This window comes from Megascapheus bottae, chromosome 12 (assembly GCF_031878675.1).
Source record: "Megascapheus bottae isolate mThoBot1 chromosome 12, mThoBot2.hap1, whole genome shotgun sequence".
NCBI lineage: Eukaryota > Metazoa > Chordata > Mammalia > Rodentia > Geomyidae > Megascapheus > Megascapheus bottae.
Genome location: NC_143520.1, coordinates 56,374,834 through 56,389,106, shown reverse-complemented (window position 1 = coordinate 56,389,106; position 14,273 = coordinate 56,374,834). Strand labels below are relative to the sequence as shown.

Below are 14,273 nucleotides of genomic sequence, written 5' to 3'. Positions count from 1 at the left end.
ACTGGCTTACTCCTGTAGAGTCGCATGGTGTGACTTTTGTTTTCCTGCCCTGGTGGACCATTTATACACAGGAAGTCTCCAGCCTGCTGCCTGGGCCTGGGACCCGGGATGCAGGTGCTTTACCAGATGAGCCACTGCTCCACTTTCAGCATTTTGCTGGTTATTTGGAGATTATGATCTTAGATTTTCCTGCCCAAGCTGGCTTCAAATCTTGACCTTCAGATCTCAGCCTCCTGAACAGCTAGGATTACAAGCACGAGCGACAGGTGCCTGGCTTAGGACCCTGTTTTGAGGGCAGGCTGCCATCGCCCCATGCCACCACTTGGTGGCACCACTACAGACCACAGCACACAGGGTCCTTTCTGGGGTTTATTTCATCTGCTAACATTCATTCTTGACCTAGACAAAAACAATTAGATGATTATGACTGGCTATGTCATCATCAATTCAATTTTTGTAACCAAAAAATTTCTTCCCAACATTTTTTTTTAATAAGAAGCTATAAATAAATAAAGCTTTAAATGCTCCTGGGTTCAAGTTAAACAGTTCCAGTTCCCAAAAGGTTCACAGACTTGCTGCTCGGGCAGTTCTGCTGCCCTGGCTTCCTCTCCGGGAGGGGACGTCTGCAGGTCCACAGGGTCCCTGGTGACCAGACCGTCAGCCTGCTGAGCTTGCTTCTGTCCGCTCAGCGCTAGGGACGGCTCCTCAGAGCTGGGGCCACCCTATCCTTTGACATCTGATGAGATGCTGTAGGCACAGGGAAACCCACCTGGAAGCAGGTGGCCTGAGCGGAAGAGTTGGGTTGAACAGCCCAGGGACTGAGGGGCCTCAGTGTGGGTCTGGCCTGAGGCAGGATCATTTTCCAAATGCAGCAGAGATTGAGGAGAGACCCGTGCTTCCGTGAGTTGGGATGGCGGGGCATAAGTTAAAACATATTCCAATATGTACAAAACAGATCCTACACTCTGGCCATGTACATAGGAAGCCCACCAGACAGGGCCACTGAGATCAAGTGCCCACTTCTGGACAGGAGGCCTCAGAACCCTGCATGGCCTGTGTAAGTCTCCAGGAATCCACAGACACACCCTATCCGGCTACTAAGAGTAGCCACCCGAGATGAGCCGTGAAGATGATTATCCCACAGGGACCTCAGCTTCCCTTTACAAGAGCCACTCTTCCTACTCACCTGGGCCCTGCCCCCTTGGTGTGACCATGCTCCAGGAGGCGGCCCTGGGTTAGAGGCTGTTCACCTCGAGCCCAGCTTGCCTGTGGACCCAAAGTGAAGTGGCCAGTGTAGGAAGCCTGAGTGTGGAGCCTCTACGCCGGACAAATGAGGACTGAGCCACCTGCTCCCGGGCATCTGCACCAGCTTACACCTGGGTTTCATGTGGGCTGCAGATAGGCCCTGCCTGTCTGTGCTGGCTGACATCTCCATTCCATAAAGGAGCAGCCAATGGCTGAATTAACCAGGGAGAGAGGGGGTCTGGTCCTACGTTGGGGTCAGCTCTGGCTTCTCAAGCACACAGCCTCTGAAGAGCCAGGGTCTCTGCTGCTCAGCTGTGGGATCATCTAGGGCTTCTCAAGAACATGGGGCAATGTTTTCAATGGATATGTAACATGGCTTCTAGTAAAACCACTGGCCAGCCTGTGGGGCTGCTGGAACAGGGCCTGGCCAGTCTTCGTGAGGGGCAGAGAAATGCAGGGGGAAGGGCCAGCACTGTTTCTTTCAACTTTGGCTCTGGGGGTCCCTATGACCACCTAGAGCCACCATGGCCCCAGGCTATGGCTCACAGGCAGGCTGTGGTTGCATTACAGCCAATGGAAGATGGACTGTACTTTTACACTCAGGGCTGTGGGAGGGGTGGTAGAGGAGCCCTTGAATCTACTTCCTGGTGATTGGGGGCTAGCAACTGAGGACCAGAAAGAACAGGGTTAGTAGGGGCACTTGGTACCCATCCCCTTCCTAACGAGCTAGGGCAGCCTGGACGGTCAACACCAAACGCCAGGCTGCCCTGGGTTTTGACCATGAGCAGCGGTGGATGGGCGCTGGGGAGCTCTAGGTCTGAGAACCCCCAAGGCCTGCCTGTGCTCCTTAGAGACCGCGTGGCCCAGGCCTGGGGCCACGGTGCCTCCCGAGGCAAAGGGGCTGGGGGGTGCTCATTTGGAGCCGGCCACTCGCCCCTAGCGGCCCGAGCGATCAGGGTGAGGGCAAGCGCGTGCATAGTTGGCGTGGGACTCACTGCTGGCCCTACGCGTCCCCTCTCCAAAGTCTGTGTCCTTTGCAAGCGTTGTGACAGGGCCGTGGAGACCCCACGGTGCCTCCGGCTCCCTTCCAGCAGCTTCCCTCCGATCCGCTGTGCTGCGCCCTGATGGGCCGCCCCGCCCCGGCGCCCTCCCCAGGGTGCCCTGGGATGGGAGTTCCGGGTGCGCCCCGACCCTGCCGTCGGTCTCCCCTCCCCGCGGCGCCACCACTACCACTTCTCGATGATGTGGCTCATGTAGTCCTCGGTGGGCACGCGGCCCGCCTCCTCGGCGTCCTCGCGCGGAGGCGGCTCCTGGGCGCGGTGCAGCAGGCGCTGCTCGCGGCTGCGCAGGCGCTGCTCGCGGCGCTCCAGCTGCCGCTTGTACTGGTAGCGCTGCTGGAAGAGGTCCTTGGCGTAGTCGTAGAGCTGCATGTCCAGGTCGTTGAGCTCCTCGATGCGCCGGATGGTGTCCTCGTCCACCTCCACGCCGCCCGCGCGCGTGCTGTTGTACTGCATGAAGGGCCGGATGAACTTGAGGTTGAACGTCCGCTCGAACAGGTACTGCGTCTTGCGCTGGAACTCGGTGAGGCCGAAGAAGGCCATGCCGCGCAGGTTCTTCTTGGCGCTCTCCAGCAGCAGCTGCGCGCGCTTGCCCTCGGGGATGAAGGACAGGTTGTAGCAGCCCACCAGGCTCAGGTCGGCCAGCATGCGCACCTGGCGGTTGTTGGCCAGGTTGTAGGGGCAGTCCATGAACTCCTGCAGCGTGCAGCCCGACCAGTCCGTGCCCTCGTAGCAGGGCGGCAGCTCCTCGGGCGTCGGCGTGCGCCCGTCGCACATGTGCAGCGACGTCTTCCACGTGGCCCCGCGCTGCACGTGCCGCCACTCGCTCAGGTAGCGCGACACCGGGTCGCGCAGCAGGGTGATGTAGTAGAACTTCCTGCAACGGGAACGGAAGCCAAGGTGAGGGGGGCGCGGTGCGGGGGGGGGGGGGGACGCAGGTGACTTGGCACTTGGCTCTCCGGACGGCCATTTCTCAGCGGACATCCCTTCCCCCGGCTCTGCGATGTGAGGTCTGCAGGGCCCAGGCTCAGAGGTCCACTGGCCTGTGGGACACATGAGCACCTATGAGGTCACACCGTGGTTAGTTCCACGAGTGCTTAGACCCTGGCACCAGGATGGCCCAACAAGATGTCCTGACCTTCCCGTCTTGAGGGCCCCCATGTGTCCCGGGCACACCACAGAGGCAGGGCATGCACTGCACCTACCCACAGACCTAGGTGCTGGCAACAGTCAGTTCTGGCATGGGAACTGTAGCTCAGGGCCTTAAGACAGAGGTCTATGCTCCTTTCTCACTGCCCCCCCTCCACCCCCAGGCAGGAGGTGACTGGGCAGGGAAGGCCTGGCAGCTGTGTGATACAGGCAGGGGCACAAGGAAAGGGGACTCCATGCCCAGGAAGCCCCCTTTGCTCCCTGAAGTCTTCCGGTGGGATTCAGGGGGCTGGCAGATGCTCCCTTCCTGCCTTACTCCAAGTATGACTGCTGAGTCTGGCTCCAGGCCCATATGGGGTGCTTAGCAGTCACAGGCCAACACCCTCACTCAGCCTGCCAGGCTGAGGGTAAACAGTGCATGTGCCCCCAGGCTGTGGGCCCACGATCCTGAGTGACCTGTGTCCAGCCACATGATCCACATTAGTTACTGATACTCTCCAGAGGGGCTCAGTTTTGTGTTGCTCTAGCCTCCTGGGACATGGGCCAGGGCTGGATCCCAGGCCCACTGGCCTCCACGCCTCCTCCAGAAATGACAGTACTGCTATAGTGCAGGTGTCAGGATGCAATACTCCCCATATCCATCGCTTACCACCTTTGTCTGTGAAAGGGAGCTGCTATCCAGTGAGGGCAGCATCAGAAGGTAATGGGTAGGGAGGCTGGGTGGATTTTGGCCTCAGTTCCTCTACACTCTTCCCACATTGGTTCTCTCAGGCCATATTGCAGATGGGAAGAGCCAGACTTCCTGGAGGAGGTGGCATTATCACTCTCAGCAGAATCTGTCCCTGCAGGTACTCAAGGGTGACCCGGCAAGGCAATGAGAAGATGAAACAATGGAAATGGCTCATCTGGTGCTCAATAAATGAATGTGAAGACTGGACAGGTGACCTTTGAAACAACTGAAGATTAAGGAAAAAAATAACGAGGACTGGTTGTTAGAATAGGACCCAGCCGATGGAGAAACCAGGAGACCACATGTGAGAAAGCAAGCAGTGTCTTTAAAATGAAGAGAAAATGACCTACATCAAACTATCTTCCAAGTCTGGGGGTAGAGTAGAGACTTTCAGGCATTGAAGAGCTTAGGAACTTTATTTTAGGAAGATACTGAAATACATACTCCATTTAGTAGAAATCAAGACTAAGACAAAGAACAAAACTCCCTAAACAAGAAAACAACATGTAGGGAGTAGGAACTGCAAACCAGGAGAAAGATTCAGTTGTGTATCTTACTGAGCCTATCAGAAATAAAGGGGCAGTGGCTTCAGGAAAAAAAAGAGGGGGAGGGGACATGGACAGTTTACTCAACATAATAGAGCATCTAGGAGAAAAATGGTAAGTACATGGCAGAGTAGAATCGCTGGAAAAAAATTAGTCTATAAAAACGGAAGAAAAAAAAAGTAATGAATAACTCCAGGAAAAAAGAAGTCTATTACCAGTCCCAGGAGTAAATAAGAGGCTTTGGAGACATCGTAAAGTGAATATTGATATAATAGACACCTGCGCTTGAACTCTATTTGGGGAGGGTGGAAGAGGTATGAGCATCTACCAAAATAGAAAACAGGAACTGAGGAAAGGCGCTGTGGCACATAGTAGAGCACTAGCCTTGAGCTGAAGAGTTCAGGGACAGCATCCAGGCCCAGAGTTCAAGCCCCTACTGACCAAAAAAAAAAAAAGAAAAATAAAAATAAAAGGTACTCGGGGAGTGTGGCCTAGTGGTAGAGTGCCTGACTAGCATGCACAAAGCTCTGGGTTCGAGTCCTCGGTACCACACACACAGAAAAAGCTAGAAGTGGTGCTATGGCTTAAGTGGTAGAGCACTGGTCTTGAGAAGTCCAAGGACAGCACTCAGGCCCTGAGTTCAAGCCCCAGGACTGGCAAAGAAAAAAATAAACAAAACCCTCCACCAACCCTCTCCCCAAAAAACCCCCAGATATTCATCAACAGGACTTCAAGCTGTCTCAAAATATGGAGGGGCCAGGTGGTGGTGGCCTATGTCACCTAGCTATTCTAGGGGCTGAGGTTTGAGGATGGTGGTTTGAAATCAGCCTGAGTAGGAAATTCTGTGAGATTCTTAGTCTCTAATTAAACACTGAAAAGCCATAAGTGCAACTGTGGCTCAAGTGGTAGGCATGCTAGCCCTGTGCAAAAAGGCTCAGGGACAGCACTCAGGCCCTGAATTCAAACTCCAGGACTGGCACCAAAAAACAAAATAAGGCTGGCTGCTGGTGGCTGATGCCTGTAATCCTAGTTACTCAGGAGGCTGAAATCTGAGGATTTTGGCTCAAAGCTACCACACACACACACACATAATCGCCCGAAGAATATTGAGCTACAAAATGGTTTCTTGGTGAGGTTGGAAAGAAGAGTATATTAGAGTATAATTTTGTTTCCTCACAAACTGACTGAACTCTAAGGAGGTATATAAATTAAACTGAAATGAAGCTCAATATTGAGGAAACTGGCCAAAATTTATAGAGGCTTCAACTTCACCAGTAACTGAGGCAGTGGCGCATTAAGCCACATGTGGTTCCACTAGAAAGGAAACGTGAGATAAGAGTAAGTGAGGACACTCATGTAGGGCAAAACTGAACCTAGTCTCTGCTTGTGGGCCGTGACTGTGAATGGTTACTTGTGTGTCTTCAGTAGGAAGCTGAAGGTCAACACAGAAATCCCTTTTGCAGACACACGTGGCTCTCTGACACGAATCCCATCTGAACGATCAAGCTGGGCCTTGGGGTTATAATACTGTGTTTACCACTGACTTGTTGCTGTGTGAATTATACAAGTTCAAGTGTGTCCCGAGCACTTCAAGATAAAAAATATAGCTTACACACGGGAAGGAAGACAAAAAGTAAGACCCAGTAGGGAGATATGTGAGATGCCACTGCTTCAAACCAGGAGTCTCACTCCCCACGGCTCCTCTTCTGCAGGAAGGAGTGGCTACCTTGCAGGGAGGTCCCTGCGGTCTCAGTGAGGGTGGCCGGTTGCCAGGCCAGCTGGGGCCGGCTGTGGTTTGTTAACCACCTGTACATCAGTGAGGCGGAATGTTGTGTGGTTTCTCTAGGAAGGAAGTACAGACCATATGGAGCCTCAGCATCTGGACGGAGGCTGGCCTGGACATCCTACGGCTTTGCAGACACAGATGGGGGCAGCTCGGCCCTCAGGGTCTCCCCTTCCCCAGCACAGAGGCCAGGGACTCTGTTCAGTGGGAGGCATGGTAGATTATGCTGTCAGGGTGGCTGGTCACAGATCCCCTTCTGTGATCCTGCCCTACCTGGCAGTCACAGCAGGTCTCCGAGAACATGTTTCACGTGAGGGTGACAAAGAGCCTTGCCCATGCTTCTGGCTGCTTATCATATGATAGCCAATGCCGGGAAGGCCCACTGCTGTAGCAATGGATAAAATGTGGGGTGCGACTGAGACCAGACCTCTGTAGCTGTATCTGTGTGTCCACCATGGGCTACCCCCAGGCCTGTGTCTGGCCCTTTGTCTCCTGGGCCTCTGATCTAAACAGCCTGAAAACTTTGGGGGCAGTGCCTATTGAGATTGATCTATTATTATTATTATTATTATTATTATTATTATTATTATTGCTGCCAGTCTTAGGCTTGAGCTCAGGGTCTGATTGCTGTCCTTGAGCTTTCTCAAGGATAGAACCCTACCACTTGAGCCATAGAACCACTTCTGCCTTTTTTCTATGTATGTGCTACTGAACCTTGGTCTTTATGCATGCTAGGTAAGCACTCTACCACTAGGCCAAACTCCAGGCCCTGGTCTCCCATTTCTCTTGCCACCCTCCAAAGGCCAGGCTAGACAGGAGCCACCAGACGACATGTCCAAGGCAGATAGGAACAGACAGAAGTGTTGGAAGAGAAGTCTCCCGTGCCCTCAGTGTGGCCTCTAGTTCATAAATTCATACAGATGGTAGCTCACTGGTGTAAGGGACTGCCAGCCAGTGGGTCTAGATGCAGTGTGGGAGGTGGTTTCCCCTACCTTGGTGCTCAGGCCTATGGCAAGCAAGGCCCTCGCCTTCCCTGGGAAGGCTCTGCAGCAGGCATGGAGTGGAGGGCTGTTCTTCATAATGGCATGGGGGAGGTCCTAGTAACACTTCTAGTTGCTCTGGACTTGTTGAGAGAGCAACAGAGTGTAGAGGGACAGACCTGGGTCATGTGTGCAGGACTGGAAGGTCTGTGATCCTGGCTCCTGAGGGGAGTCAGAGGCAGGGGCAGACCAAGGAGTCCTCCCATTAATACAAAAACAAGCTCAGACAAGTAGAGCTGAGATGCAAAAGTCACACAGATTCCAAAGAAACTAGAAGACCTCAAAGAACTGGTCTGCATGGACTGCAGCCCATAGATTTTATTGCTTGAATCACTGCCTAGTATTTAATTATAGCGCTGTGTGTGTGTGTGTGTGTGTGTATGACCTTCAGCTGTTTTGACATTTTTGTGGGCCCCACCACCGTGTGTGTGTGTGTGTGTGTGTGTGTGTGTGTGTGTGTGTGAAAGAGAGACTTCCAGCTGTTCTGACATTTCTGTGGGCCCCACCGCCATGTAAGATCCTGAAGCACAAGGAAGGTGCTTTCTCCTAGAATCTGTTATATGACAATTACAGAGGGCCCTTGTTTCGGACTGGGCTCTAGCACTGGGCCCAGTAGCCCAGGCTAAAAATCACAGTGGAGTCAGTTACTATATCCAAACCAAGCTGCTAGGTTAACAGTCAGTGGAGAAAGGCACACATTTCCCCAACTGGCCAGGCTCAGAGGGGATGATAAAGAAGTCCCCTTTGTTTTAACTGACATTAAGTTACTGGACGTGATCAACCAGTTGCTTTCCTGCTGTTTTGTTTCTCGGTCAACTCTGGAATGATCTTCATCAGCCACTATCCCTCTGCTAGGCTAGTAGAACACTTCTGCTTTATGAAATCAAGTGTTGCCCCAAGCTACAGCCCAAAATAAAGCCAACTGAAGTAGTGAAAATTCATGTTACAATGTGCTTTTGTACAGTTCCAAACGGTTAAGGAGTGACTAGCTTTCAAGTTCTGATCTGTATTCTTTTTAGTTATTGCTGATACCAGGGACTGAACTCAGGGCACCCCTGCACTTGCTTAGTTGGCAATGTACTGTTTGAGCCACATACCAGGTTTTTGTTGGCTGAGACTTGAGGGTTTTTTTCTGCCCAGACTGGCTTTGAACTGTGATCCCTCAGCTCATAGCCTCCTGAGTAGCTAGGATTTACAGGCCTAAGCCACCAGCCCTGATTTTAATTCACTATATTATATTTTCCTTTCTTCTTTCTTTTGTGATGCTGGGATGGACTCAAGTCTTCACACATGCCAGGCGAGTGTTCCTTTTACCATTTGAACCATGCCTCTAATCCCCTGAGTTTGCATTCTTACAGGACAAGCTTAGCACCGGCTGGAACCCCACTCTGTGGAAAACAAGCACAGGAAGTCTCTGGGAAAAACAAAGTGAAGGGGTAAGTTCTGAACTCTTTTAGGAAGCAGGCTGGGCTGGGCTTGACAGCCAGAGGCCAGAAGCTGCAGTCACTTGTCTCTGCTGTGACAGTTGCACCTGTGATCAGAGTTGTGTAAAAACGACACAACCTCCGAACTGGAGACTGGGTAACTCATTGTCTCACAGGATATGAGATGAGGGGTGCAGCATAGATAAATGGTGCATCTGCAATGTTATAAAAAGTGTCAAGCCTACAGTAAAGTTCCAAGTTCAGTAAAAACCTGTAAGTCCCAATGGGCCACTAACATATTCTTTACATGTTTTTGCACCGTCTGAAATTACACATTACAAATTGCATCTCCCTAAACTGAAACCGAATCTAAAACCTGCAACTTCCTGGGTGCAAACATGATACAACAGTGGAAAGTTCCACCCCTGACTTCATGTGGTAGAGTCATAGTCAAAACACAAGCCAGTGAAAATACTGCACAAAACCATCCTCATATGTGTAAAACACAAGGGAGTTACAAGTTTTGCATTTATCATTGAGTCATCTCCCCAAGTATGATTAAGCAAATACTGTACAATCTGAAATCTAACATTTTTGGTCCCAAATATTTTGGATAAGGGGGTCTTCAACCTGTACATAAATAATTCAAACAACAGTGTGACTGCACAAACACCCTGCTTGGGTAGGTGTTGACCTAAGAAAAGGGCCTAGAAAAGGCCATTCCTGCCTGACCTGGTCCTGGATGAGAGAATGGAGTGACTCGCCAGGGTGTGGGTGGCCGAGCCCTCCAGACTGTGCCTCTGGGCTCCATCCACTCTGCAGGACCTTCATAAATACGGCATAGCTAACCAGCTACTAAACTACTCAGACCTTGAAACACAAGCAGGCTTTTCTTCCAGTACAAGGATTGTGCTTGCTGTCATCTACATCTATCTAAGCAGTGTTGCTGCAAGCTCATGTCACTGCTCACGCGTCCTTCACACCAGCTGCAATGTAGCAAGAATGTTCCCTTTGTGGGCCACTCCCCGCATATTCTTATTTTTCTAGGGTTGTTTCATGAAGACAAAGTCTACACCATAAGGTTGGATCTAGACAGTTCATTGGCTAATTTTTGTTTTGCCAGTCCTAGGACTTGAACTCAGGGCATTGGCACTGTTCTTAGACACTTTTGCACAAGGCTAGTGCTCTGTCACTTTAGCTACAGTGCCACTTCTGGCTTTTTCTGTCTATGTGGTACTGAGGAATCGAACCCAGGGCTTTGTGTATGCTAGGCAAACACTCTACCACTAGGCTATGCTCTTGGCCTTACTTTTTGTTTTTGGGATAGGCTATGTTGGCCCTGCACTCACACAGCTCTTATCTCCACCTCACAGGTCGATGACATGACAGGTATATGTTACCATGCCTGGCTCCAAGAATTTTTATATTTTTATTTTAAAGGTGTATTCTAAGGGGTCTTTAGAAGTACAGAAGCTACGAGATGTTTGGATAATGGGAACACTCAACTCATGTCTTGCTTCCAGGCTCACAGGGCACCTCCCAGCAGGCCAGGGATGGGTAGTGAGTGGGCCTCGGTGTCCAGCACAGGGAGGGAATGGCAATGTTCAGAAGACTGCCAGAGCCGAGGAGCCCACGGCACAAAGCTCCTTGCACTCAGCCTTCCTCTGTCCCTCGGTTGCCAACCCCAGGAGGTTAGCTGCTTCACTTGCACCCCGAGACGGCCCCCAGGTGCCCAGGCCTCAGCACCACAAGTTTGTTCTCACCAGCTCCTTAGAAATATGGACGTTTGGCTGTGGCTCAAGTCCCACTGGAAGGTGGATGGCATGTGGGGCTGACGGTTTCCTTACCCTGGGGCAGGAAGGGGCCAGTGAGGCTGTGGAGGAGGGACAGAGGGCACTGAACAGTGGCTGCTGACCTCCTGCACCCGACCTCACATGCAGGAGTGGGTGGCCCTTCTTGGGGCCTGCAGGGCACCCGGACCACTGAGTCTGAGCTGTCATCAGCAGGCTGGGGAGCCCTTTTCCAAATGCACATAGAAAATTCTAGGCTAAGGCCGCCCCTCTCTTGGTAACATCCGCAGAACAGCAGTGGCTATTTTTGTTGATTAAGTGAATCTACTTCCCAAAATACCATGGTTCAGGGACAGGCCTTGTGGCATCAGGGGTCAGGTGCAGTGTGGGCACAGGAGTGGGCAGGGCCCCCCCACGGCTTCCTGGGAAGGTGTCCTGCCTGCTCCACATCTGCCCTCAGATCTCCTCTTTTCCCTCAGGATGCCCTTGGCAGGGCCCCAGAACGGAAGCTCGGGGAGGAAATGTGAAGGTGGCCAAGCCCTGGTGGCCCTCACGGATGACCTATGAAATTGCTATGCTGACAGCTGAAGATTAGAGATGGATGCCCAACAGGGTGAATGAGGGGCCCCAGCCTTAGCTTGGCCCCTGGTATACTCCTCCTCCAGTGGGCAGAGAGCAGGGCCTGGGCAAAGCTCACCAGCAGGGGGCGTGAGTGGCACACAAGAGACCCTGCTTAGCAGGGCCAGCCAGAATCACCACTCCCAGGCCTGTTTGCTTCCAGTGAAGCTGGGAGGGCCACCTTGGTTTACCAGGGAAGCTGAATTCTTACAGATGGCAGCTAAAGGACAAGTTTAGGGAACAGCACAGAAGTCCCTAAAGAGGAAGCCCAGAAAAGGAGTCTTAGCCTAGTGTATGTGATGAAGTCTGGCCATCCCAGTATCCTTAGAGAGACAGCTATGTCCTGCTTTCCTTGCTAGCTAGGATGCAGAAGGGACTGATGAGCACTGGCAATCAAATTGGAGCACAAAGCAGAAACCTCTTTTTCTGGGCTGGTGGGGAAATGAGGAGCCTGGGTCCCTGGTATTTCTGTGACTGCACCCCCAGCACAGCCTGCCAGTACTGGGGTTCCTTTTCAGAGGCAGGGAAGGAAACTACCACCCCATGCTGACTTCTGAACCTGCCCCATCCACTCAGCACCAAGCATCAAGGAGATGGAATGGGGAGAGGATGAGCCATTGGCATGGGGTGACTGGCCTGGGCTACAGACCTTCAGTAATAATTAATGTACTGAACTGCTGGTGCTCTACCTGGTTGTTCTGGACAAGAACTATTCCCGTTTTCCAGACAAGAATGCTACGGCCCAGAGAGGTCGTATAGCTACCCAGGCCACAGAACTGAGTGAGAGGACAAGGTCTGCCAGGCCTGGGCTGAGGCACTACCTTGGGTGGAGCAGCAGGGGATTCAACAACTTCTGCCAACAGCCCCAGTAAATGGATCATCCAAACCAGTGTGGCAGTGTGAAGAAGGCCATTTCCCCCAAAACTTGGAGAGTTCTGGTGAGGAGCCAGCAACTACACGCAGAAAGTCACATCCAGACCCACAGTGAAGAGGCACACAACCTCACCAAGAGAACAGAAGCTAGGACTGTTGGGTGCTGTGGATCACAGCCCATACCCTGGACTGTGGTGGCCATGGCAGTGCCTGGTTGTAGGACCCTGGGCAAACATCCTCTCGTTTCCTGGACAGAACTCTCCTCTTACCCCACAGCACAGGGCTATGCTGAGCACTGTGGGCTGGGGCAGATGGCTGATCACAGAGATGACAGCTCTGTGGGATACCTAACAGCACTTCTGCACCCCACCAGGAAGCCAGACAGCCATGACAGGAGGGTACGTGGGGGGAGGGCTCACCCTCTCAGGGCCCAGATGTCCCTGCAAAGACAGGTGCAGTGAGCAGGGCCAGGCTGCCTCAAGCCTGCCCTACCTCCTTGACTGCCTTCTTAGTCCAACCATACAGCCTGACTGCTGGGCTGGAGGCCAGGAGTTTGGGGCAGAAGCTTGTGCCCCCAGAGCTCATGCCTGGAAAGGGGCCAAGCTTATGGAAGGGCACAAAGTGTACCACTGCACAGCAAGGCATGCTGGGCCGGAACGCTGGGGCCTCTACCTGCACTGATACCCAGGGTCCAGGGTTTCTTTTTCTTTTTCTGGTGTTGGTACAGGGGCTTGAATTCTGCACAATCCTTGGCTTTTTGCGCTCAAGGCTGGTGTGGCAGCATTTGAGCCATACTTCTGCCATGGTGGATGGTTAGAGTCTCTGGAACAGTTTTTCCCAGGGTTGGCTTCAAACTACGACTCACATCTCAGCCTCTCGAGTAAGTAGGATCACAGGCTCCAGGGGTTCTGATTTTCATGGGAGTACGGAGATCTTGGAGGCAGCTTAGCAAGTCCTCCCTCCTTGCTAGCTGTGGCCTTGCTATTGTGACTCACCCAACTCTATTTCCAGATCACTTCTTCAGTGAAAAACCCAGCTGTCTCTAACCCACAGCTCCTGGATCAGACCTGCTGTGGCGAGTCTCAGGCAGGACGTCCTCTGGACTCATTCTTCTGCAGGTGGATTTGGAGCCCTCTCCTGCACAATGATGGGGTGAGAGCAGGTGAGCGAGACTGTTGGAGGACGGTGACAGTGCTCAGGACTGCCAGGGAGATGTACCACATCCACTTCAGCATGGGATATTTGCAGGCCTGTAACTGCCATGTGCCCAGCAGCTGGGCCAGGCAAGAGAGGTCCCAGTACTCAGCCACCCTCACCTCCCCATTCCCCAGTGGCAGTTCCTGCTGCAGGTGTAGAAACACCCCTTGGCCAGGGCCCTGATGGCACAGAAGTTAATGGCTGTAATCACACCATGCTACTCCAATGCCCGACAGGAAGGCCTCCAGGAGGTCCAGGCCTCTAGGGTAGGGGATGGCCTCCACTTACGCTGACACTGTAAGAAGAGGGCTGCAGGGCGTTGGGGCCTTGGTTTACCCAGTCTGCTTGCTCAGTGTATTCCTCTCAGCCAACTGGCTGAGTGCAGGCCACAGTGCATAGGACTGGGGTGGGGTGGGTGTAGAGAGGATTCTACTCCCCCTCAGCAAGGCCAGGGATCTGGCAATGGTTCCTGGGCTCAGGAGCTGCTTGGCCCCCACAGAAGCCTCTCCTTTAGGGCAAGTCTGGGAGGCAGTTACAATTCAACCAACTCAGGAGGTGGACTATGGGAGATCTGGACGAGAAGATGAAGGCAGCAAAAATGTACTCCACATTCTAGGCCAAGACAGGCAACCTGAAGGCTCTCTCACATGGTACAGGACTGATCTAGACTGGGCTGGAATTAGGCTGGGATCTAGCCTGTCCTTGGTTTCCCACCAGCCAGGTACTCAGAGAGAGAAGGCAGGGGTGCATTTTTGTGTGACCTCCTTTGTGCCCAGAGCCTCCAATATAGGCACTTTACTCTCCTCCCTGTCCAGTCCCCC

General features: G+C 52.6%; 1 protein-coding gene across 1 annotated transcript in view; it reads right to left on the bottom strand.

Moving 5' to 3' along the window:
* Positions 1–355: 355 nt before the first annotated feature.
* Hs6st1 (heparan sulfate 6-O-sulfotransferase 1) overlaps positions 356–14,273 on the bottom strand; it is a 37,223-nt gene continuing 23,305 nt past the window's right edge. Inside the window, exon 2 of the mRNA XM_090343004.1 lies at positions 356–3,180. Coding sequence (XP_090199130.1) covers positions 2,472–3,180 — 709 coding nt within the window. The 3' untranslated portion in view covers positions 356–2,471. The remainder of the gene's footprint in view (positions 3,181–14,273) is intronic.